This window comes from Lepidochelys olivacea (genome assembly GCF_965140295.1).
Source record: "Lepidochelys olivacea isolate rLepOli2 genome assembly, chromosome: 2".
NCBI classification, from domain to species: domain Eukaryota; kingdom Metazoa; phylum Chordata; order Testudines; family Cheloniidae; genus Lepidochelys; species Lepidochelys olivacea.
In genome coordinates, this window is record NC_140412.1 from 148404090 (window position 1) to 148430236 (window position 26147).

The following is a 26147-nucleotide window of genomic DNA, read 5'->3' on the forward strand; positions in this document are numbered from 1 at the left end:
TCTAAGTACCTTTGTGAATCCCATGGTTGGTCTCCCACTTCCCAGGGAATTCCCTTATAACTGGGATATGAAGTTAGTTGCTCCCTCTCTGGCCCTATGGATGTTTGTTCATTTATACAGTGGAACAGCTTCAGGAGGAGAGCTTTTCCCCTTCTATCATATAGAATACCCAATAGCTCAGTGGTTAGGGTACTCACTGGAGATGTCAGAGACTTGGGGCTGGCACTTAAGCCCAGATCTCACACACCCCACTTGAGTATTGGGTATTCTAGGGGATAGCCCTGCCCCAGTAATTTTTTGGAGAGGCTCAGTTTGGTAATGTTACTCCTGTTTATTATTCATCTATACAAATAGTGTATAGGGGCAGAAACAAACAAACTAGCCTACCTCAGTACAGTGCATTAACTGATAAAAGTGCTTAATTTCATTTTTCCTTCCATTTATTTTACTTTCCTTTTCTTCCAAAAGAAGTCATCAGTCAACCCTTTTAACTGAGTGATGGAAACTAAGTAAGCTTCCTATTAAGGCTGGGGGATGGCTTTTTCTGATCAAAGCTGTTTAGGATTATTTTTAAGAAACACTTTTTAAAATATTTTATATTATTAATGTGATCTGAATGTTGCAAGATATTTTTTGTTTTCAGATGACAAAACTTTTGTAAAGTATCTGAGAACCCAGAGGTTTAATAGGAATCTACAAAGAAAACAAACTATTTGACCCTGAGTTACCAATTAACAGTATCTCTCTGTGTTCTAGAAATAAAGAAGAAAATTACAAAAAAAGGGCAAGAGAGATAGCTCCCTCTACATTTCAATCATTCCCAGTTTTGGTTTTAAATTGCAAAACCTTACACTCATAAATTTTGGGTGATGTAAAGTGATGAAAGCTCCACCTCTTTTCCAGAAATCTTCAGACTCTCCTCGTATAAAACTTGTAGAAGAGCCAGGCTCTGAATTATATAAAGTTTTTTCCCCCCTATTCGTTAAACAGGAGGATAAAAGAATACCACACTTTGTAAGGATGTCAAATGCTCAGTCATTGGATATCCCTGAAGTTCTTAAAGAAGATGACAGACCGAAGTGGGATAATAAATTGCAGTATATTTTAAGCTGTGTTGGATTTGCAGTAGGCTTGGGAAATGTTTGGAGATTTCCATACTTGTGTCAAATATATGGAGGAGGTAAGAGCAAGTTGGGATCTTTGTCAGAAATTAAACATAGAATACTAATTTAACGGTATATATAAAGCATGAATGGGCAGGGAAAATATGTTTATATCTAATATTCTATTTTTGCTTTTTTAATGTAACCTTTTCCACAAAGTAGAATAGCTTTCTCACTGTGTGAAAATTATATTTTAAAAAGATATATTGATTTAGGAAATGTCCACAAACTAGGAATACTTTACAGTAATCATGAATTAGGAAAAATCAGTGTTAAAACTTTTTGCAAACAATTTCTCATTATTACAGCTGTGCCATCAGAGCAGATTTAAACTTGGTTCTATGAGCTGAATTAAAAAGTGACACTTTGGAAAAGTGTCTGGAAGGCCTTTTGAAAGCTTCCTTTCTTTAGGAAAATTAAACCAATTGCTTCGTAATGCCATGCCTCATCAAAAGACAACTCAATTAAAATTCTAAATTATAAGTAAAATAAAATTGTATTTTAAATATATATCTTTAAATTATTTTAAGAAATGTTTGTTCACTATTGGATATTAAAGGTCTGAATACAAGTTGAAAAGGGCAACTGTGTTGACATAATGTACTCATACTTCTGTGAGGCATTTGATTTTAGTATTGCACAATTAATACTACACAAAAATAATGTAGCCCATATTAAGTGGATTCCCAACTGTTAAAAAGTAACTGCACCTGGAGAATCATCATAAAATGAGGTGTTTTTAGTGGGGTCACACAGGGATTTAGTTTTGGGCAATGTTATTCAATATCTTTCTCAATAACCTGTGTAATGCTGATGCCTTTGGGTTGATCATCATCCTCATCAGCAAATCAAACCTGGGACTTCTGGATCTTAATATCCACTACTACCTCAGCTGAAAGATTCAGCTATCCTATGCTAAAGCTGTAGAAGGCTCACCAATGTCTGTGTGATTTAGTCCCCACCAGAAGGGAATATAGTGCCACGGTGAGTGGACATGGCTTACATCTGGTAAATGTATAAAATCCATGCCAGTACAGTTTGCAGATGACACAAAACACGGAGTGTTAAATGAGCGATCAGGATTGTTTGGTAAACTAAGTTTAGTTGAATAATATGCCTTTTGGTAGAGCTAAATACAAGATCAGACATCTGAGAACCAAGAATGTAGATCACACTTATAGGATGGGGGTACTCTGGAAACAAGTGGCTCAGAAAGCTATTTAGGTGGCATGGTGGATAACTAAGTGAACGTAAGCTTCCAATGCAATGTAGAGTTTAAGAGTATAAACACTTGGAAGTATAAGCAGAGAACTATCAAGTAAATGTAGGGAGGTGTTATTACAACTAAATCGAGCATTAGTGAGACCATTTTTGAAATGGTATGTGTGACGGGTTGGATCACAGAAACCCTCTTGGGGCTGCCAACTGATGTGCCAAGACTACTTCTTCCCCTGTTTTCCCACCCTGGCAGCTTGGGACTTGAGTGCCCTGCATGGTTTGAGCCAGACGCGCTAGGCTGCTTCAACCCAGGCCCAGGTCTGAACCATGTCCCCTAACAACTGTAGGCTTAATTGAAAGCAGTTTAAGAAATGTTCCTGTCTTTAACACTCAGATGCCCAACTACCAATGGGGTCCAAACCCCAAATAAATCCGTTTTACCCTGTATAAAGCTTATACAGGGTAAACTCATAAATTGTTCCCCCTCTATAACACTGATAGAAAGGTATGCACAACTGTTTGCCCCCTCCCAGGTATTAATACATACTTTGGTTAATTAATAAGTTAAAAGTGATTTTATTGAATACAGAAAGTAGGATTTAAGTGGTTCCAAGTAGTAACAGACAGAACAAAGTGAATTACCAAGCAAAATAAAATAAAACATGCAAGTCTAAACCCAATACAGTAATAAAACTGAATACAGATAAAATCTCACCCTCAGAGATGTTTCAATAAGTTTCTTTCACAGACTGGATGCCTTCCTAGTCTGGGCACAATCTTTTCCATCTCTCTGGGTCCCGTCCCCCCCAATGGAAAAGCACCAGGTTCAAGATGGACTCCAGCACCAGGTGACATGGCCACATCTCCTGTGAGACTCCAAGCCTTCATTCCTCCCAGCCTGACTCACAATTGTCCTGGCTGATGGGAGCCATCAAGATTCCAAACCACCACCAATGGCCCACACCCTGCATAATCACAATAGGACCTCAGAGCCACACTTCACACTTCCAGCTTCAGACACAAGAGTGATACATTTACACAAACAGGATGACCACACTCAGCAGATCACAAGCTCTGCAATGATACTCCACAAGAGATCCTCCACACGAAGCACATTCCAGCCACACCACATCCACACTCACCAGCACACCTTCACAGAATCATATCGAGTGCAACATCACAGTACGCACACCTTTTAAAAAGTAAGCTGAAAAATTCGAAAGGGTGCAAAAATGAGCTACAAGAATGCTTCAAGGTCTGGAAAACCTGCCTTACAGTGAGAGACTTAAAAAGGTCAATACAGTAGCTCACAGAGAAGGTTAAGAGGTGACTTACTGATGATTTATATGCAAGTAGTAGGTGTGATGGCTAGAAGCAGAAACTAGACAAATTTAGATTAAAACATTTTTTTTTACAGTAAGGATTGTTAGCCATTAGAACAACACCCCAGAGATATGGTGGATTCTCTGTGATTTGAAGTCTTTAAATCAAGTCTAGATATCTTTCTAAAAAGATATGCTCTGGCTCAACCAAAAGTTAAGGGCTTGATTCAAGAATCACATTGAAATTCTATGGCCTGTGTCATGCAGGAGGCCAACCTATGTAACCTATCAAATTAATCAGCCTCTGACCCAGATGACTGGAGGATAGCTAATGCAACATTGATTTCTAAAAAAAAGGCTCAAGAGGCAACTCTGGCAATTACAGACTGGTATGTCTAACTTCAGTACCAGAGAAAGTATTGAAACTATAGTAAAGAACAGAAATATCAGATACATCGATGAACACAATATGTTGAGGAAGAGTCAACACACCTTTTGTAAGGGGAATTTTGCCTCACCGATCTATTAGAATTCTTTGAGGATATAAACAAGCATGTGGGCAAGGGTGATCCAGTGGATATATTGTACTTGGGCTTTCAGAAAGCCTTTGACAAAGCCCCACACCAAAGGCTTGTAAGCAAAGTAAGCTGTCATGGGTCAGTTTTCACAATGGAGCAAGGTAAAACTGGGTTACTGGACCACAAAATAGCATACGAAATTCAATATTGATGAGTGCAAAATAAGGTATATTGGAAAATATAATGCCAACTATACATATAAAATATTGGGGTCTAAATTAGCTCTTATCACTCAAGAAAGAGCTCTTGGGTCATTGTGGATAGTTCTCTGAAAACATCTGCTCAGTGTACAGCAGCAGTCAAAAAAGCTAATAGAATGTTAAGAAACATTAGGAAAGGGACAGATAATGAAACAGAAAATATCATAATGCCACTATATAAATCCATGGTATGCCCACACCTTAAATACTGTGTGCAGTTCTGGTTGCCCCACCTCAAAAAAGATATTTTAAAATTGGAGAAGGTATAGAGAAGGTCAGCTACAGTGATTAGGAGTATGGAACAGCTTCTATACAAGGAGAGATTAAAAAGAGTGGGATTGTTCTGCTTAGAAAAGAGATAACTAAGGAAGGATATGACAGAAGTCTATAAAATTATGAATGGTGACAAGAAAGTGCATAGGAAAATGTTATTTTGTCCCGCAATAACACAAGAACCAGGGGACATCCAATGAAATTAATAGGCAGCAGATTTAAAACTAACATAAGAAATTATTTCTTCACACAACACACAGTCAACCTGTGGAACTTGTTGCTAGGGGGTGTTGTGAAGGCCAAATGTATAACTGGTTTCCAAAAAGAATTAGATAAGTTCATGGAGGATAGGTGCATCAGTGGCTATGAGCCAAGATGGTCAAGGACACAGCCCCATGCTTGGGTGTCTCTAAACCTCTGATTGCCAGAAGCTGGGACTGGACAACAAGGGATGGATCACTCAATAATTGCCCTGACTTGTTCATTTCCTCTGAAGCATCTGGCAAGGGCCACTATTGGAAGACAGGATACTGTGCTAGATAGACCATTGTTCTGACACAGTATGGCTGTTCTTATGTCCTTAAAAATCTATGAATCTTAGTTATTTTATTATTTAAAAATGAACCAGAATATTATTTTCCCAAGTTTACAATAGCAGTACTTAGCAATAACATTTAAAAATCACTTGTATGGCAGTGATTGAATAATTTTTTCTCTAATGAATCATATCCTGCCATGGACTCTTATTGGCCTCCAGCTTGAGTTTTTCCCTAAATGGGACTCAGACACCAGGCTAACCCTTTGGGCTTGGTTCCATCTCAGTTATGGGGAGAAAAAAAATGATTCAATACTCATCCACTTGTACACCAAAATGTATGATCTGTCAGTGTACACTCCGTTACCCTTCATAACTTCCTTTCCTTTCTTACATGCTTTGATAAACTGTGAAAAAGTATCATTCACACCTGCATTAACACTCAAATGAATGGATCCATTCACACCTCAGAGGTTTTGTTTCAGGCTCACTGCAAACATCACTGTATTGGTTACACAGGTCACATCTAAAAATTTATATTTCTTTCTTTCTTTTTTTTTTTTTGAAGAGAGACTGTTCACAATCTGCTGCAAGGAAAAAAAATAACATCTTTGTCCTGAATTGAACTAAATCCAAAGAAAATCTTTCAGCTGAAATACATTTTCATATGCCTCTGCATTTCATGGTTCAATTTTGGACTAGAAGCAGAAGTATAAAAATGTTATAAGCAAGTCCGTTATTCTGAGATTTATAAACCAATTTTTCAGATTCCAAATTGAACTTCTAAACCTTTTGTTTTTTGCTCTTCACTAATTTAAACATAATTAGGACAACTATGAAAAATGGCAGAATTATAAACTTGCATAAATGTCAAAAAATGCACATTGACAAAAATAATTGAATTCATACAACAAAAGGCCCTGAACTTGCAGGATCCTCTGAGGAAAACACATTAAGAGCCATTGTGGATACCTCAGTTGAGATGATGTCTTTTTTAATAAGGCCTTTGGGTGCTCTGGGGCGCTACAAGCCAGTAAACCTTATAGCTATATCTGGCAAATTGGTTGAAACATTTAAAAATAGAAAACAAAACAAATGGAAGATTATGATATAGTGGCCTCTAACCAACACTATTTCTGCAAAGGGACATTGCATTTAACTACGATTAGAATTCTCTGAATATATCAAACAGTAGAAGATAAAGGAGAATCAGTTAACATTATTTATTTAGCCTTTACAAGGCATTTGACAAGGTCCCTCAAAATAGGCTACCAACGAAACTAAGTAATCATGGGATGAGAGATAAAGTACTGTCATGTATCTGGCTAAGACAGGAAGCAAAGGGCTTGTGTACACGGTGTGACAGCGTGTACTAGAGGTGTGTGATTCTAAAGCCCAGCAATGTGTTGCACACTAATTGATCCATGTAGACCCTGCTGGTGCTCACTATCATTAACACTGAAACCGTACTATATTAACTCATAACAGGAAACTTTTCATTTATGCCAGCAGGATCTATACAGGCCCGTTACTGTGCAACACGTTGGTTGTGCATTAGAATTCACACCCCTGTAGTGAGCATTGAAAAGGTTAACAGCGGGGTGCGTTAAGTTTCCATACTATGTCTAGTGCTGTTTAGTGTGTTTATTTATGATCTAGAAAGGGGGTTGAGCAGTAAAATAGCAAAATTTGCAGATTACATAAAGTTATTTAGGTTAAACAATATCCAAAGGGCCTATGAGTAACTTCAGAGAGACCTAAACAAGCTAGGTAGATGGGCAGCACAACAGCAAATGAAATTCAATGATGAAAAATGCATAGTAATGCACACTGAAGGGAAAAAATATATACCTTACAGGATTCTAAGTTAATAGTATCAACTTTGGAAAGGGACCAGGGCATCATTATAGACAGCTTAATGTGCAGCTGTGGTGAAAAAAAACAAATAAGATATTAGGATTCATAAGGATGGAGAATACTACAGAAAATACTATAATGTCATTACGTAAATCAGTGGTACAAACTCATTTTGAGTACTATGTACAGAACTGGTTACCCCCTTGCAAAAAAGATACTGCCAAACTGGAGAGGGTCCAGAAAAGGGTGAGAAAAATTATTAGGGACGTGGACAAACTTTCATCTGAAGAGTGACTGAAAAGAGTGGATAAGAGGGGCATAAAAAGGATATAAAATAGTGAATGGTACAGAAGATAATAGGTTGGGAGATTCTGTTCTCTGTCTCATAACACAAGAACAAAAAGACATTGAATGAAACTAAAAGGTGGCAAATCCAAAACTGACAAAAGGAAATACTTTTTCACACAATGTGCAATTAGACTGTGGAACTAATTGCCATATATAATTAAGGGCAAGAACTTAGCAAGATTCAAAAAGGAATTAGACATTTTATGTGGTTAATAAGAATATCCTGAGTTTGTAGTTAATGCTAACAAAATTTTGGAAGGAATATAAAACCTCATATTTCAGGGTTTACACCAATCTCTAAGTATTAGGGATTAGAATTAGGGTTCTTTGGGGGTGCAGTTATACTACATCTGCCTACTTAGGGGTTTCTTTCACTTTCCTGTGAAGCATCTGGTACTGGTCGCTGTCACTGAGGCAGGCTATTGAACTAGCTGGAACATTATTCTCATCAAGTCTGACAATTCCCAAGTGCTTATGTTGTCTACCCAGCACACAGCAGCAGTCAGAAAAAAAAAAGTAGAGTGAGCTAGATATTTTTAAAAGGGATTGAAAAATATTGAGATGTGATGCTTTGCAATTCCATAGTTACACCAGTGCAAAGTTGGTATAAAATGATATAATTATGTAGTAATTTATATCCACTTTGCATTGTTATAAGCAATGACACAAAGTTACAGTGGTGAATAAGCTCTACTATATTGAACTGTAATCAGTGCTCCACACTTGAAGTTCCAGTTTGGTTACTTTACCTTAAGAAAGATAAAGTCATGAGACTAAAAAAGGTGTGGTGATATGGTGTGGCCTTGCACAGCACCTGACCTACCATTTGCTGCTCCATCTGAGGCATGGCTGGGTGCCCCTCTTCCTGTTGTCTACTACCTTCATTCTCTTTAGGTTATGAGCCCTCCATGCCCCTGACTATTTATAATAAGGAATTATACAAACTAGGTGTTTCTTGTGCATTCAGAAACTCCCAAGATTATTTATTCTGGAAAGTAGAAATTAGAAGATGTTTTGCAGATTATAGTGAAAAAAAATGATGGCTACAAGGTTTATCAAGATAAATAAATAACGTGGCTAGATTGATTTATTTAAGTCTTGTTAATTTCAGACTAAAATGTGACTTTGGGTGGGATTTTCAAAAGCACTCACTCAAACAACTTAGAAGCACAAGTCCCATTGACTTTCAATGATTTAGGAACATAAATCCCATTTATGTACTTTTGAAAAAAATCTCATCTTTCAAACCCAGCCCTGAGCAAGGAATGCACTTGGCCATACGAAATCCTGTAAAGCATTGTACCTCAAAGCCAGTCTATCCTGGGGATATCTGTGCCAATGTAGGTACAACACTATAAAACCTTAGTGTAGCTGCAATGCACCCGTGCAGTGTAGCCTAATTTGAACCTGGCATAGACAGGCCCTGAGGCACAGTGCCTTCCAAGGCATAAACTGCAATTCCCACAAGTGGTTCAGGTTTGGGTTTTATTCAAGTGTTTGGAAATCAGAGGCTATATTTTTCCTCATCTTTAAGTGCTCTACCAAACAAGATATAAAAAGCAGGAACATATTTTCGATTAATGTCAATTGCTTTTCATCAGACCTCTGAACCTTATTCACGGCAATTTGTGTTACTAAGTAACTTGGGTCTAACACACTCAGCTCAGTACATTTGCAATCACAGAGAAAAACACAATATCGGTGCTGAAACTTTTATCACCCTCTGTCGTTAGTGATTATTTGGGTTTATTGCCTGAGTTAAGTAAGTTATTTACTTGCTATGACTAATAGATATGGATTCTGTTTGCCAGAGTAATAGCAGGTAAACAGACAGGATCCCTGGCAACTGGGATTGTAAAGGATTATTTTTAAAGACCCTGTTATGTACTTTGGAACTTAAAATTGACACATGAAAAAAGGTTTTTTAAATAACAAATATGTATTGTGATTTGGAAAGTATGTAGGACTTGAAAAGAAGTAGCTAGTCTAACAGCATCTTGGTGCAGTGTTTTATTTCTGATTATAGCCTACCATAGGTATGCCTGCCTCAAGCAAAAGCCCTCAGTAAGAGAGCTTATGGGTCATATCAACTATTACTACTGCACCTAAGCCCAGGCATGTGCCCTTACAGGATGAATTAAAAAAAATTACCATTCATGCAAACAGCAAGTTTTATTCTGGGGAAATAAAGTCACATTTTTCACCTTGGCATTCAAATCCCATTAGGGACGCAGTGCTACATTGCACCCAAACAACTGCTTTAGAAATCCCTATGGCCTACCTTATCCTCTGGCCCGATTTTGAACTAGCTGTCACAAAATACAAGAGTATCTGGAATAAAACAGATTCCTTATATTCTCAGCAGTGAAATATGACCTATACATATGAAATTCATTAGTTGTTTCAGTAAATGGGTTAGATCTTGAAAGTGAGAATTATGAAGTTATTGTAGGTAGAATAGATGTCTAACTTGCTCCTGCTTCTGGCCAAGTTTGAGACTCAGGAGGCCTCCATTTTACTGTACGGGAAGAGAGAGGTTAAAATTCAAGTGTACCTTTTTCAGAGGTGAAAGTAAGCTGCTCCGGTCTGGTATGGAGTACCGGTAAAAAAAGATGCAGTAGTGTACTGGCAAATAAGTGGAGCATTCAGTACTGGCTTACTTTCACCTCTTTTGGCTGCAGAACAAAAAGTTCAAACTAAAAGCTAATAAAAGCTTGGAAAGGGAAAACTCACTGTCAAATTTGTTTGTTGTTTCTCTCCCTCTCCTCCTCCAGCCAGGCTGCCCACGTGGCTAGGCTCCCTGTTCCCCTGACCCCCACACTCAGCAGGAGCTGCGGGGGCTCCCCTCTAGCTTGTAGCAGGGAGCAGGGGGACTGACTGAGGGAGAAGGATGCCTGCTGTCTGCATAGGAACAGTTTAAACTTGCCGCTCCCTCCCTGGTTCAGACTGGGATTGGGGCTATTTCTGGCATCCTTGTTAATTTCATTCACAGTTGGGGGGGGGGGGGGGGAAGGGAGGAAGGTGAGACCAAGGCTAGGCATTTACTGCACAGCTTAAATCCAGAGCTAATAAAAGCCAGTGGAAGGGGAAAACTCACTGTCACATCGGCTTCTCTCTTCCCTCCTCCTCCAGCCAGGCTGCCCCACGCTGCTAGGCTCCCCGTTCCCCTCCCCCACAGCAGGGGCTGCAGCGGCTCCCCTCTAGCTTGGAGCAGGGAGCAGGGGGACTAGCTTAGGGAAAAGCCTCCCCAGGATGCCTGCTGTCTGCATAAGAACAGTTTAAATTTAGCTGTTCACTCTGTGGTCTAAACCCCGAATTAGGGGCTATTTCTGGCTTTCTTGTTAATTTCACCCAAGGTTGTTGGGGTGGGGGGTACCAAAGCCTGGGCAGTTCTTTTCTGCCCCTTGGATGAGGCGATCTTCAATAATATAATACATGAAAAATACAATCAAAATCAGGAACCATTTCCAAGTTCAACTCTATCCCATTCACTCCCCAGCAATGGATCATGATTGTGATGTCTAAACTTCTTGCAGATCCTCTTTGAAATGTTACTGTTTAAAAAAAAAACATGGAGAACATGGTGGGAAGATGTGTTCTGATGATCAGGGTTTATTTTGGGCAAAGCAATTTTGCAAAACAACTAAAGATTCAAGGGGAAAGCAAATAGCCCTGTTGCTGGCACAGAGTGCCCGGGGCAAGCAACAGGTGGGTTTGTTGCCCCGTGTGCGCTGCACCAATGACCACAATGGGGTGGAGAAGCAGAGAGTTTTATTTGAAGCTTTAGATATGGCGCAGGGAGACTGAGCTGTTTTAAATCCTGCAGCCCCGAATGCAGATTACATAATTTATACCTTTTTTTTATTTAATTACACAAGCATATACAACCAATTACCTGTTGCCCCGTACAATACCGTAGCCAATTAGCTAAAGCAGCTAGTTATGGTTTTTTTTATTAGCATTGCTTGAGCCTTGCCTTATTTGGTTATATTTATTACTAGTTTTTGCTAAACATTTTTTTTATTTATATGTTTTTTTGGCCAAAGCTGGTTTTGGCTAGCGAGCTGTGTGCAAACCTGTCTGCTTGTGTGCTAGCTTTTTTATAGTTTTGCAGGGTTACAGAAAGTTCAAGGAACGGAGAGGCTTCAGTTTGCCTGGGCCTAGAGCAAGAGGGCTTCATCAACACTCATGGTCTTCCACCCTCCCGAGTTACCTAGAGCAGTGCCCAGTGTTACCAACAACTTCCTTCTTTGAGTACACTTAATAGGCTTGTGACTGAGTTTTTTTATATTTTAAGGACAACAAGTGATTAAGCGCTGAGGAGTTAGAATTCTTAACAAGAGGATATAATGGGGTTTCTGTGGAGCGGAAGGCACAAAGTTTATATATGAGTGCCTTACAACAGGCAAGCAAGAGGAGAGTGATAATACACAACACGGCACTTGTGAACAGGAGACGAACAATGCCTCCCCCCAGGTCAGGCAGCCATCCCCAGAGTGAGTCAAAAATAGTGGGCTTTTTTTTCTGGGCTTTTTACTAGTTAAGAGCCTGTTTGGCTGACAGGATGTGCTTGTTAATATTCTGTGATTTTTTTGGGACATACATACAGCATGTATTTTTAATAATGGCACACACCCCGCCCTGTGCATCTAAAAGGTAATCTAGGGCCTGGCGGTTTTGCAGGGACAACAATTGGAGTTGATAAAGTTCCATGTTGAGGCTCCTTTTTATGGCTAAGGTATTATTGGCGAACTTGGTGAGGAATGCAGAATGCTGGAGATAGAGCTTGGCCAATTTACCCACCTTATATGCTGGGATAAGGATTATACTGAATTTATTTTTTTTATTAATGGGTACGGGGGTGGCATACAGGGACTGCTGATGCCGGGGACAGCCTGACGGGAGTTGGGCCATGACCCGAAGGGGAGGGGTAAGGTATTCCAAATAACAGCTTTTGTGCCAGTGGTGGGGTAGCCATTTATAGGCTGAGTTACTACAGACATAAAAGGACTGTTTATTAGCTACCATGCCATTGTGGCTTAATTTGTTGACTGCGGCTTTTAAGGGGGTATAATATTGAAGCCCTTTGCCTGTGTTTTGGCTAGCACTATTAAATAGAGGGATAGTGGTATTTGCGGAAGGGGACAAATAAAACTGACAGGTACTATTACCAGCGAACTAGGTATGGTTAGCAGTGGCTTTTTGCCGATAACAAAGGAGGCCCAACGGGACGGAGCATGGATGGATGGATTTGGGCGGATGGGTCGCATTCCAGTAGGGTTTCCAGGGATTAGTGTTGCTGCTACACTTGGCCTTTTTAGTACAGTTTTTTGTTAAAGTAGGCTGTGTTTGCAACTGAGTGGTGTTTGCTTTTAACTATTGGTTACAGAGGTCTGACCAGTTGTGGGGGGTCGCCCTTCAAGGGAAGCCGGCCGCATGGTAGGGGATCTGGAAACATATTTAGCAGTTGGAAAGATTAAATTTACGGGCAAAGGCTATTTTGAGGGCCTTATAGGTATTTACATTTAGGTTAACGGTTTTTATTTATTTTTTAGAGAGCGAGATATGGGGAATACTAGGCAAATGACACTCACTATGAGGGACCTTATGGTGTATATGCCCCTTTAGGCCCCCCCCCCGTGCTTATGTTTTTTTAAACAATAATTTGAGTTTAAGATTATTGGAGGGTGAAGTGGTGATGGGCTGGATGGTCCACCGTTCTGCTGGTGGAGGAGTAGGCACCGCCTTCAGGCAAGAGTGATGGATTTAGTTTTTGTGTTTTTTGACCTTTGCTGCTGTGTGGGAAACCAGCAGGATGGTGTGGGGTCCCTTTTACTTTTTTGGAGAGGCTTGTTTTTTTAGGTACGAACAAGCACGGAGTCACCTGACTGCAAGGAGTGGACAGGGGCATTCAATGGAAGAGGCTGGAAGTCTTTGGTATACTTGTGGAGAGAAGAGAGAACAGCAGACAGAGAGCACATATACTGAGACAAAAAACTACCCTTTATTTCTTATTTTTTTGCTAGAACCAGTGTCTCATTTATAGGCTATGCCCTTTTAAACATAATTTTAAAGGGACTAAGCCCTAATTTACCCTTTGGGAGAGCGCGGACGCAGAGCAGGACAAAGGGCAGAGCATCAGGCCATTGCAGGGAGGCTTCTTGGCACACTTTTGAGAGGTGTCGCTTAAGGGTTTGATTGGTACCCTTTATTACGCCACTGGCCTGCAGTCTTTATGGCGTATGGAGTTTTCAGGGGATCTGTAAGGCCTCTGAGATGTTTTGAATGATCTGTGATGTGAAGTGCATTTCATTGTTAGATTCCATTCATTGGGGCAGTCCGAAGTGGGGAATAAATTTTTTAACGAATTTGAGGGCCACTGTTTTGGCAGTGCAATTATGGCATGGGAAGGCTTTAGGCCATCCGCTGAATCGATTCACCAAGACAAGGAGATATCTGAACCCTTGGGTCCGGGGAAATTTAGTAAAATTTATTTGCCATACTAGTCCGGGGCCTGGGTTTCAGGTAGCTGGTGTTACTGGATGTCCCGGCCAAGGGTTATTTTTTTGGCAGACTAAGCAGTAGGCTTGTAACTGGGAGCCAGGGGTCAGAGTCCAGAAGCCAATAAGTATTTTTTTATTAGCTGGATAAGGGCTTCTTTGCCAGCGTGAGTGGTTTGGTGTAGCTGCTGCAGTACTGGCCGGATCAAGCTCTTTGGTAGGAGGATATTTTGCGGGGGGGGAATGAAGCCATTTTTTTTTTTGAAGACTGAGTTTGTTAGCTAGTTTTTTTTTTCCAGAGTACTGAGGGGTCGGAAGCTCCCCCACTGATGGGATAAGGGCATGCATGTGGGCATCCTTAGTTTCTAGTGGAGTCAAGGTGGCGGCATGCTTGGCTTTTTTGTTTGTCTGGGCGTTGCCCCTGGCCATGTCTTGATTTTTTTGATGGGCTTTACAGTGCACCACCACTACTTTTGAGGGGAGTTGTATGGCTTCTAGGAGCTGGAGAATTTGGGGCCCATACTTGACTGGGGAACCTTGGGCCGTTAGCATTCCCCTTTGCTTCCACAGGCCAGCATGAGCATGTAGCACTTCAAAAGCATATTTTGAATCGGTAAAAATGTTGACCTGCTTTCCCTTTGACAGTTTGAGCGCATGGGTCAGGGCTACTAGCTCAGCAAGCTGGGCAGAGGTCCCAGTGGGCAACCCTTCGGCCTTTATGGTATCATGGAGGGTCACGACAGCATAACCCGCCCTCGTTTGCTTATTTATGACAATGCTGCTACTATTAGTGTACCACTTATAATTTGCATTTAGGAGGGGTTGATCCTTTAAGTCCTGGTGGCTGGAGTATTGGGCATTTATAATTTTTAAACAGTTGTGTTTTTGTTTTTGGCAAAAGGGTGGCTGGGTTAAGGGAGGGGCAAGGCTGCAGGGTGACCTCGGGGTTTTTTAACAGCTTAGCCTGATATTGAGCTATCCGAGCCTGGGTGAGCCAGAGCCCACTCTTGGTGTTTAGCAGGGCTCGGACCACATGGGGAGTATACACTTGCATGACCCCCCCAATGTTAGCTTCTTGGCTTCCTTAAGTACTAGGGAGGTGGCTGCGACTGCCCGTAAACATGCTGGCCAGCCCTTGGCAACTTGATTAAGTTGTTTGGAAAAATGGGCCATGGGACGTTTACAGGTCCCCAACAACTGGGTTAGCACTCCCAGGGCTACCCCTTTTTGTTCATGTATATACAACTGAAATGGCTTAGAGAGATTCAGCAGACCCAGGGCTGGAGCTTTTATTAGCTTTTTTTAAAAGATTTTAAATGCCTTGTTGGCTTTTGGGGACCAGTGAAAGGGGTCGTGATTTGTTCCCTTGACACAGTCATATAATGGTTTAGTTTATAGTCCAAACTTTGGAATCTATATCCTGCAAAAACCCACCATACCCAGAAAGGCCATGAGCCGTTTACGAGTACTTGGGGTAGCGTCTTGACATATAGTTTTTTTTTTGTTTTGTTTAAAAGCTGGCGCTCCCCTTGCCGTATGTGAAACCTTAGGTACCGTACTTTTGGGAGGGCAATTTGAACCTTACTTTGTGCAACCCAATATTTTTGGAGCCCAATATGGTTTAGGAGCTCACGGTGGCTTCAAGGCAGGGGGATAGGCCCACAGTGGCAATTAACAAATTGTCTATATATTGCAGAAGGAGGACCTCCTTCTTATTGTTCCACATTTTTAGGTTCCTGGCTAAAGCCTGGCCGAAGAGGGTGAGGGAATTTTTAAATCCCTGGGCTAACACTGTTCAGCAAAGTTGCTTTTTAACTTTTTTTTGGTTTTTTTACTTGAAGGAGAAGATCTCCTGAGATGGGGTGTCAACTGGAATGGTAAAGAAAGCGTCTTTCAGATTGAGCACCGAAAAATAGGTATACTGTCCCCCTATAAGAAAAGGAGTACTTGTGGCACCTTAGAGACTAACCAATTTATTAGAGCATAAGCTTTCGTGAGCTACAGCTCACTTCATCAGATGCATATCGTGGACACTGCAGCAGACTTTATATATACACAGAGAATATGAACCAATACCTCCTCCCACCCCACTGTCCTGCTGGTAATAGCTTATCTAAAGTGATCATCAGGTGGGCCATTTCCAGCACAAATCCAGGTTTTCTCACCCTCCACCCCCCCACACAAATTCACTCTCCTGCTGGTGATAGCCCATCCAAAGTGACAACTCTTTACACAATGTGCATGACAATCAAGTTGGGCTATTTCCTGCACAAATCCAGGTTTTCTCACATCCCCTCCACCCCCATACACACACAAACTCACTCTCCTGCTGGTAATAGCTCATCTAAACTGACCACTCTTCAAGTTTAAATCCAAGTTAAACCAGAACATCTGGGGGCGGGGGTAGGAAAAAACAAGAGGAAACAGGCTACCTTGCATAATGACTTAGCCACTCCAAGTCTCTATTTAAGCCTAAATTAATAGTATCCAATTTGCAAATGAATTCCAATTCAGCAGTTTCTCGCTGGAGTCTGGATTTGAAGTTTTTTTGTTTTAAGATAGCGACCTTCATGTCTGTGATTGCGTGACCAGAGAGATTGAAGTGTTCTCCGACTGGTTTATGAATGTCATAATTCTTGACATCTGATTTGTGTCCATTTATTCTTTTACGTAGAGACTGTCCAGTTTGACCAATGTACATGGCAGAGGGGCATTGCTGGCACATGATGGCATATATCACATTGGTGGATGTGCAGGTGACCGAGCCTCTGATAGCGTGGCTGATGTTATTAGGCCCTGTGATGGTGTCCCCTGAATAGATATGTGGGCACAATTGGCAACGGGCTTTGTTGCAAGGATAAGTTCCTGGGTTAGTGGTTCTGTTGTGTGGTATGTGGTTGTTGGTGAGTATTTGCTTCAGGTTGCGGGGCTGTCTGTAGGCAAGGACTGGCCTGTCTCCCAAGATTTGTGAGAGTGTTGGGTCATCCTTTAGGATAGGTTGTAGATCCTTAATAATGCGTTGGAGGGGTTTTAGTTGGGGGCTGAAGGTGACGGCTAGTGGCGTTCTGTTATTTTCTTTGTTAGGCCTGTCCTGTAGTAGGTGACTTCTGGGAACTCTTCTGGCTCTATCAATCTGTTTCTTTACTTCTGCAGGTGGGTATTGTAGTTGTAAGAAAGCTTGACAGAGATCTTGTAGGTGTTTGTCTCTGTCTGAGGGGTTGGAGCAAATGCGGTTGTATCGCAGAGCTTGGCTGTAGACGATGGATCGTGTGGTGTGGTCAGGGTGAAAGCTGGAGGCATGCAGGTAGGAATAGCGGTCAGTAGGTTTCCGGTATAGGGTGGTGTTTATGTGACCATTGTTTATTAGCACCATAGTGTCCAGGAAGTGGATCTCTTGTGTGGACTGGACCAGGCTGAGGTTGGTGGTGGGATGGAAATTGTTGAAATCATGGTGGAATTCCTCAAGGGCTTCTTTGCCATGGGTCCAGATGATGAAGATGTCATCAATATAGCGCAAGTAGAGTAGGGGCTTTAGGGGACGAGAGCTGAGGAAGCGTTGTTCTAAATCAGCCATAAAAATGTTGGCATACTGTGGGGCCATGCGGGTACCCATAGCAGTGCCGCTGATCTGAAGGTATACATTGTCCCCAAATGTGAAGTAGTTATGGGTAAGGACAAAGTCACAAAGTTCAGACACCAGGTTAGCCGTGACATTATTGGGGATAGTGTTCTTGACGGCTTGTAGTCCATCTTTGTGTGGAATGTTGGTGTAGAGGGCTTCTACATCCATAGTGGCCAGGATGGTGTTATCAGGAAGATCACCGATGGATTGAAGTTTCCTCAGGAAGTCAGTGGTGTCTCGAAGGTAGCTGGGAGTGCTGGTAGCGTAGGGCCTGAGGAGGGAGTCTACATAGCCAGACAATCCTGCTGTCAGGGTGCCAATGCCTGAGATGATGGGGCGCCCAGGATTTCCAGGTTTATGGATCTTGGGTAGTAGATAGAATATCCCAGGTCGGGGTTCCAGGGGTGTGTCTGTGCGGATTTGATCTTGTGCTTTTTCAGGAAGTTTCTTGAGCAAATGCTGTAGTTGCTTTTGATAACTCTCAGTGGGATCAGAGGGTAATGGCTTGTAGAAACTCGTGTTGGAGAGCTGCCGAGCAGCCTCTTGTTCATATTCCGACCTATTCATGATGACAACAGCACCTCCTTTGTCAGCCTTTTTGATTATGATGTCAGAGTTGTTTGAGGCTGTGGATGGCATTGCGTTCCGCATGGCTGAGGTTATGGGGCAAGTGATGCTGCTTTTCCACAATTTCAGCAATACCCACTACAATACCCACTACAATACCCACCTGCAGAAGTAAAGAAACAGATTGATAGAGCCAGAAGAGTTCCCAGAAGTCACCTACTACAGGACAGGCCTAACAAAGAAAATAACAGAACGCCACTAGCCGTCACCTTCAGCCCCCAACTAAAACCCCTCCAACGCATTATTAAGGATCTACAACCTATCCTAAAGGATGACCCAACACTCTCACAAATCTTGGGAGACAGGCCAGTCCTTGCCTACAGACAGCCCCGCAACCTGAAGCAAATACTCACCAACAACCACATACCACACAACAGAACCACTAACCCAGGAACTTATCCTTGCAACAAAGCCCGTTGCCAATTGTGCCCACATATCTATTCAGGGGACACCATCACAGGGCCTAATAACATCAGCCACGCTATCAGAGGCTCGGTCACCTGCACATCCACCAATGTGATATATGCCATCATGTGCCAGCAATGCCCCTCTGCCATGTACATTGGTCAAACTGGACAGTCTCTACGTAAAAGAATAAATGGACACAAATCAGATGTCAAGAATTATAACATTCATAAACCAGTCGGAGAACACTTCAATCTCTCTGGTCACGCAATCACAGACATGAAGGTCGCTATCTTAAAACAAAAAAAACTTCAAATCCAGACTCCAGCGAGAAACTGCTGAATTGGAATTCATTTGCAAATTGGATACTATTAATTTAGGCTTAAATAGAGACTTGGAGTGGCTAAGTCATTATGCAAGGTAGCCTGTTTCCTCTTGTTTTTTCCTACCCCCCCCCCCAGATGTTCTGGTTTAACTTGGATTGAAGAGTGGTCAGTTTGGATGAGCTATTACCAGCAGGAGAGTGAGTTTGTGTGTGTATGGGGGTGGAGGGGATGTGAGAAAACCTGGATTTGTGCAGGAAATAGCCCAACTTGATTGTCATGCACATTGTGTAAAGAGTTGTCACTTTGGATGGGCTATCACCAGCAGGAGAGTGAATTTGTGTGGGGGGGTGGAGGGTGAGAAAACCTGGATTTGTGCTGGAAATGGCCCACCTGATGATCACTTTAGATAAGCTATTACCAGCAGGACAGTGGGGTGGGAGGAGGTATTGGTTCATATTCTCTGTGTATATATAAAGTCTGCTGCAGTTTCCACGATATGCATCTGATGAAGTGAGCTGTAGCTCACGAAAGCTTATGCTCTAATAAATTGGTTAGTCTCTAAGGTGCCACAAGTACTCCTTTTCTTTTTGCGAATACAGACTAACACGGCTGTTACTCTGAAACCTGTCCCCCTATAGAAGCCAGTAATGTATACGGGTTTGGGACAAGGGGGTGCAGAGTCTTAACCTGTTTATTTACCGCCCGTAGGTCTTGTACCAGTTGATACGTTGCCATCAGGCTTTTGTACGGGCAGAATGGGAGCGTTCCAGGCTGACTGGCATTCTTGCAGGATGCCGTACGCTTGGAACTGGTCTATAGGCTCCTGCAGACCTTTTCTGGCTTTTTTTTTTATTGGATACTGTTTGATTTGCACTGGGCTTTTCCCTGGCATGAGCTGAACATTGACGGAGATTTGGTGGGTGGCCTTTCCTGGGACCCCTGCTGCCCACATTAGGGGGTACACCTGGTCTTTCCACTGGCTTCATTCTGGGGCTTGCATAGCTGAGGGTTTAACTGCAAGGGACATGATCCATGCATTCTTGGGGGGTAAGGTAAGGTTATTTTATTTTTAGTAAAATGCAGGGTGGCGCCTAGGCGACAAAGCAGATCCCATCCCAGCAGAGGCGTTGGGCAGTCGGGGAGGTATACCAGCTTGTGGGATATAGTTCTGTTTCTTAAAGCGCATTTCGCTGGGACATACACTGGGCACTTGGTGCCTCTGCCTGTGGTGCCCACCATGATAAGGGAATCTGCTACCGGCAACCAAAGGGGTCGGTTTACGGCAGTTTGTGCCACTTTAGAGTTTACTAAAAAATTTATATCCAAGCTTTCCACCTGCATTTTTACTCAGGGTTCCAGGGGCAGGGCGGTCTGTCTCCCCTGACACCTCTATTCCTGCTCCACCGCTGCCATTATGGGGGCATGTTTCCTTTTTGGGCATTTATTTTTTTAGTGTTTTTTTTTTCTGGCATAAGGCACACTGGTTGCGACTTAGCCGTCTCTCCTGCGTCCTCGTCCTTGGTTTTTTCTTTCCTGTCCACTGCTACCATTCCAGGGTTTTTTTGGTTTTTTTTTTGTGCCAGCCTGCACTGCTGCTACCAGTATTTTACATTGCCTTTTTTTTTTAGGCTATAAGCTCGGTTTGCAGTTTCTAAAATTTGTGCCATAGTCATACCCATTAAGTTTTTTTTTTTTGCAACTTTTTTTTAATGTTGCGGGCTGCTCGGCTGGTAAAAATGCCTTTTATAATTGCCTCGGTTGCCTGGTCATCGGGGTTTGCGTTAGTATTCTGCCGAATGGCATTCTGAATGCACTGTAAAAAGGCAACCGGGCTTTTCTTTGGTTTTTGTATTATTTTACATGGTTTGGCCCAATTGTTGTGTCGGACAGCCGAGTGTCAGAATCCATGCAAAAGTAACTCCTTATAGGAGGTGAGACGGGTCATGTGTACGGAGTCATTCGGGTTCCACCTGGGATCTGCTAGGGGGACCACGTCTGTGGCAGCGGGGACATTATTTGGATTTCTTTTGTGTCTTTGCCGTGCCTCCTTCCTTGCCTTAGCTATAACCTGATTTTGCTCCACCTCAGACAACAAGGTTCTTAGGAGGATATTACAGTCATCCCAGTCTGGATTGTGACTACTGAGGCACCCCTCGAAGACTGAAATAAACCGGCTTGGGTTTGTTGAGAATTCCCCAGCTTGTGTTTTAAAAGCTGCTAAGTTTATTGGATTGAATGGCACATGGGTGTAAACTTGCATAGTGGTGGCCTGGCACCCATCTGCCCCTGGGCGAGCCACAACAGTCTCGGTAATCAAAAGATAGAGTCCCACCGAGGGGGCAATCTCTGTAACCTGAGGTGTCCTACCTTTATAAGGTGGGGGTGTTGGGGCCGAAGGGGACACCGAATCTGCCATTACAACATTAGGGAGGTTCTGGGGGCTAACATTAGTTACTACCGGTCTTGTTGGAGTCAAATTACATCTCTGTAGAACATCTGTTTTATTTCTTAAAGTCATAAATGCTTGCGCATACAGATGTTTATTTCATTTACCCGTTTGCTGACAAAACAGGACTAATTGGAGGATCATATTATAATTAATTGACCCTCCCGGTGGCCACCGTTTCTGGTCCTCTAGCCAATATTGAGGCCAGTCTACTATACAGAACCTTTTTAATTTGTTTTTTGTTATTGGATCTGATTCAAACACTTTCCAGTTTGCTAGAATGCATTCTAGGGGCGTGCACTCTGCCCTGCCTGTGTTACTCTGTCCCTGTCCCATATTCCCGGACGACACTGGGAGTCCCCAGGTTTTAACAGAGAAAGTCCAGACTACTGGACTGTTCTTACCTTTTCCAGGGGACCGGTTCCTCACCATCGCCCGCAGTCACTTCTCCATTATAGGGGCGCGTTGCACCATTGTGCCCTCCGGGGTCGAGCAAATTGCGTCTCCTCTGACGCCTCCCGATGAACTCACCGGTGCACACTGGGCGTCGGTTGTCGCCACAATCCGTCGACCGCCAGGAGGGGTCCAGGTAAGGCTAAATAGCAGCCTCGAGCCCCACGTTGGGCGCCAAAACCTGTTGCCAGCACAGAGTGCCTGAGGCAAGCAACAGGTGGGTTCATTGCCCGGTATGTGTTGCACCAATGACCACAATGGGGTGGAGAAGAAGAGTTTTATTTGAAGCTTTAAATATGGTGCAAGGAGACTGAGCTGTTTTAAATCCTGCAGCCCCGAATGCAGATTACATTATACAATTTATACCTTTTTTTAATTTAATTACACAAGCATATACAACCAATTACCTGTTGCCCCGTACAATACCGTAGCCAATTAGCTAAAGGAGTCAGTTATATTTTTCCTTATTAGCATTGCTTGAGCCTTGCTTTATTTGGTTATATTTGTTACTAGTTTTTGTTAAACATTTTTTTTTATTTATATGTTTTTTTGGCCGAAGCTGGTTTTGGCTAGTGAGCTGTGTGCAAACCTGTCTGTGTGCTAGCTTTTTCATAGTTTTGCAGGGTTACAGAAAGTTCAAGGAACAGAGGGGCTTCAGTTTGCCTGGAATTAGAGCAAGAGGGCTTCATCGACACTCGTGGTCTTCCATCCTCCTGAGTTACCTAGAGTAGTGCCCAGTGTTACCAATAGCCCCATAGACAAAACCACAAAGGGACTGGAGGGGAAAACTGGATATTCAGAGGAAATTATTGTGCTTCCTTTGAAAGAAATAGTAGTTTTCATTCCACCCTCTTTATATATTGAATTAAACACCTGAAATGTGCTTAGGACATAGGGGCTCAGATCTCTTTTTGTTTTGTGGGTGTCCGTGTCCTGCAGAGTGCGGAGACTGAAATTGACAAAACTTTCTCTAAGTATCTTGTATATTTCATGGCAGCTATTCTAGTTGCCCTTCATTCACCTCAGTCTTCCCCTACTAATAGCCACCCATTGGTGTACCCCGTGCCCACTTTTATGTGCTTGGGTGGGAGATTAAACAATCCTTGATATCTGACTTGCTAGGAAATAGGGAGCATCTAGGGAAAGTGGGGCACTGGTGGGCATGGCGCAGTGGCTGGCTGGCTGGCTGTGGTTTTTGCCTTGGTTACTTACTCCTTGGCAGACCCAGCCCAGTGGCACCTGCTGGCTCTCTGCAGGTAGCAGTCTACAGGGGTTGGTTGCTGGGGTCGCTGCTGGTCAGCGGCAGGCTGCAGCTGCATCGTTTGTGACACATTCATACACATACATACTGTATGTATTGCTGTCCTTATGCAAGCAAGTGACCACCAATTGCAGTGGCCAGGCACATTCTCCAGGAGTGCAGCCCATGGGGAGGGCGCCAGTGCCCTTTTGAGTGGTGGGGGGACAGGGGAGACAGTGTTTCTGCAGCTAACACCTCAGGAACTTCTGCAAGAGGCAAGGTCTGGCTGGGTACTGTCAGCGCACCTGTGGACACCCAGCTTTTGGGTTGCTGCTTAATGGTGTCCATAGGAAAACTTCCAGCCTCAGCAACTGCTACTCTGTCAGGTTGCAGGAGAGAGCCACCTAGGAGGCAGGGGAGGAGGCAAAGGTCCGGGGGGCATGCAGCAGCAACAACACAAGCGATAGCGGGTGGCAGGAGGGGGCTGCAGCTCCAAGGGGAACCACTACCCACAGCAAAGCCGCCCCAGTCCCTGGCTCAGTCCTGGCATGTGGAAGGTGTGAGATGGCTAGCCAATGGGGGCAAGAAAGGGGCATCCCTGGGAAGGACTAGATGGAGCAAAGCATCCTTGTAGAAACTCCCCACATTGGGCCATAAGCTGATCTCGCTGCTCTCTCTGTTGTCGTGCCATGCCTCGAGATGAATGTGGTGCACGTCTGCCCTTTGCAAGCCACAATTTCACATATGGCATTCCCCTAAGTATAAGGAGGTCCCACACATGAAATGAATAGCAAGTCCGCCACATGACGAGTGGTAAGTACAGTCTGTTTCACTGTAATGATGTTGTTCATCGCACTGAATCCTCTTTCGCAGTCAGCGTTGCTTGCAGCAAGGGTGTACACTGCAAGGACGAGTTTTTTAAGTTTACCAGGAATGTTTTTTCCTCCAGAAGCCTTCAATTCAACAAATCCCAAGTGTGTTTCTTGTTGATTGATTCTCAGTTGATCAGCCAATGCTCTTATTTCCTTTTCTCCAAAGTAGGGATTCTCTGGATTCTCGTGCCATTTTTCAGGATTCAAAATTGACAAATTGTTAATTAAGTCCTTATAATTGGGAGCCCTTTCTTCATGTGTGCTTTGATTGGCTTTGTTTGAGGCAGTTGTGAAGAGTTTTGTCCTCACGTTGTCAATGACTGCTTGAATGAATTGAGACGAGTTGATTCTGGGGCTTTTTCCAGCACCGTTTAATCTGCTGTTTTTGAACATCATGGATTGTTCAGCCTTCTGAGCTTCTTCAGAGTGAATTCCTGGGTCTGTTTTTAGGTTTTCGATTCTCTTGATGTATATTTGCATTAGATTGCCTGCTTTTGGAATGGTCATGTCTCGTTCTTGTAACATCTTGTACAAGTTCTTCAGTTCTGTCAGCACATGCAGCATTAACGAAAGGTTTCTGGTGAAATTTACAGAACACAGCTTTGAGTGTAGTCCTTAAAATGTAATACGTTCGCTTCCGACTCTTGACAGGTCTTGTGAGGCCGTCTCAAAGTGTTTTGCCAAAGCAGGGTATGTTTGCCACACTGCATTGACTGCTCTCCATGTTGACACCACCCACCTTAAATTGAATATTTTGCCGATTTTTTTAAGTACAATGGGTAATTCATTGGCATGAGCACTCAGTTCACAAGAGCTTTCTGGTGATTGACTGTACAAGGAATATAATGCATCCCAAAAGGCCTTACAGTCATTTCTACCTCCGGTGACTTCTTAAGCTTCATCAACAGCAAGTTCCAGTCTATGGTTGAGACAATGCCATAATAGCACATTAGGAAAGTCCATTTGTAGTAGTTTTCCAACACCAGCTTTGACTCCTAACATCACATTTGCGCCATCACTACAGAAGCTGATCACCTCTTCCAATAACAGTTCTTTAGTGAACCCACAACACAGCAAGCATTTCAAAATTTCCCCTTTAATGGCTGCTACTGTTGTGCTTTGCTGCTCTAACAAGTCCAGAGGAAATGTAAGAGGCCTCATAATTCCATCTATATGGGCTTTGAAAAAAATGATGAGAGTCGAGTTTCCAGCAAGAGTAGTTGATTCATCGACAAATACTGTAATTTTTGCCTTACTGTTGATGATTTTGTTGACAATTCTCTTTTTCATTTCAGTGGCTATATGATTGATTATGTCTACACAAACTGTTCTACTATGCAACAAATGCCCCATTTCAATTCCGTTGATTTGCTGTAGATCAATAAGGATCTCGTGGTCACTGAGGGGTTGATTTGTTTTGGCAATGTAGTAGGCTGTTTGGAATACATGAGCAGTAGTGCTCTTCTTCACTTTTAGCTTTCAGATTAAGAAGAGTTTCTTTTTTAGCCATGGCTTGAATTTTTTCAGCCTCCAGGTGAACTGCAGATTTCTTATGTTCATTTATTTTTTTGTGAAGGGAAGACAGCTCTGTCTCTTTATTCTTTCCATATGAAGATATTTCACAAGAGGCCCACTTTGGAGAGATGTTAGCCCCTCTTGCAGAATGGAGCTTCAAATCTGAAACGTCATGACATACTGTGCACCCAAGTTTACCGCCGAAGCAAAAAGCCAGTAGTTTTTCTTTTTGAACTCCTCAAATTGAATTTTTGACCACACAGCAGGGTATGGTGGTGGAGTATCAGCTTTTTTACAGGGCAATTCAGCAGTTTCATTTGTCTCCTTTCTTTGTGGTGGCTGCAGCTCACCACATGACAAAGGTGTAAAAGTGTCAGTATTTTTTCCCTGTGGATGACTAGTTACAGCTTCTTCATTTGTTGCTGTTCTTTTTGACTGACAATCCCCCATTTCCTCACTTTTACTTTTAAACATACCTGTTAGGGTCGGTTGAAAGTGTATCTTCTTAGGCGGCATTATTTCCCCCACTTACTGTCCTCCAGCTGTTGACCAATAAGAAGCAAGCCCGCGCAATTACCATGTGGCGGTATGGCACTCAAAAGCTAACTTTGGAACAGCCACATGAATGTCTTCTTGTGAAAACAAAA

At 42.6% G+C, this 26147-nt stretch overlaps 1 protein-coding gene across 2 annotated transcripts in view; it reads left to right on the forward strand.

Annotated features, from left to right (window-relative positions):
- Positions 1–934: 934 nt before the first annotated feature.
- LOC311517073 (sodium-dependent neutral amino acid transporter B(0)AT3-like) overlaps positions 935–26147 on the forward strand; it is a 103235-nt gene continuing 78022 nt past the window's right edge. For both annotated transcript variants that reach the window (XM_084621646.1, XM_084621647.1), the window contains exon 1: positions 935–1180. In XM_084621646.1, coding sequence (XP_084477772.1) covers positions 1021–1180 — 160 coding nt within the window. In that variant the 5' untranslated portion in view covers positions 935–1020. The remainder of the gene's footprint in view (positions 1181–26147) is intronic.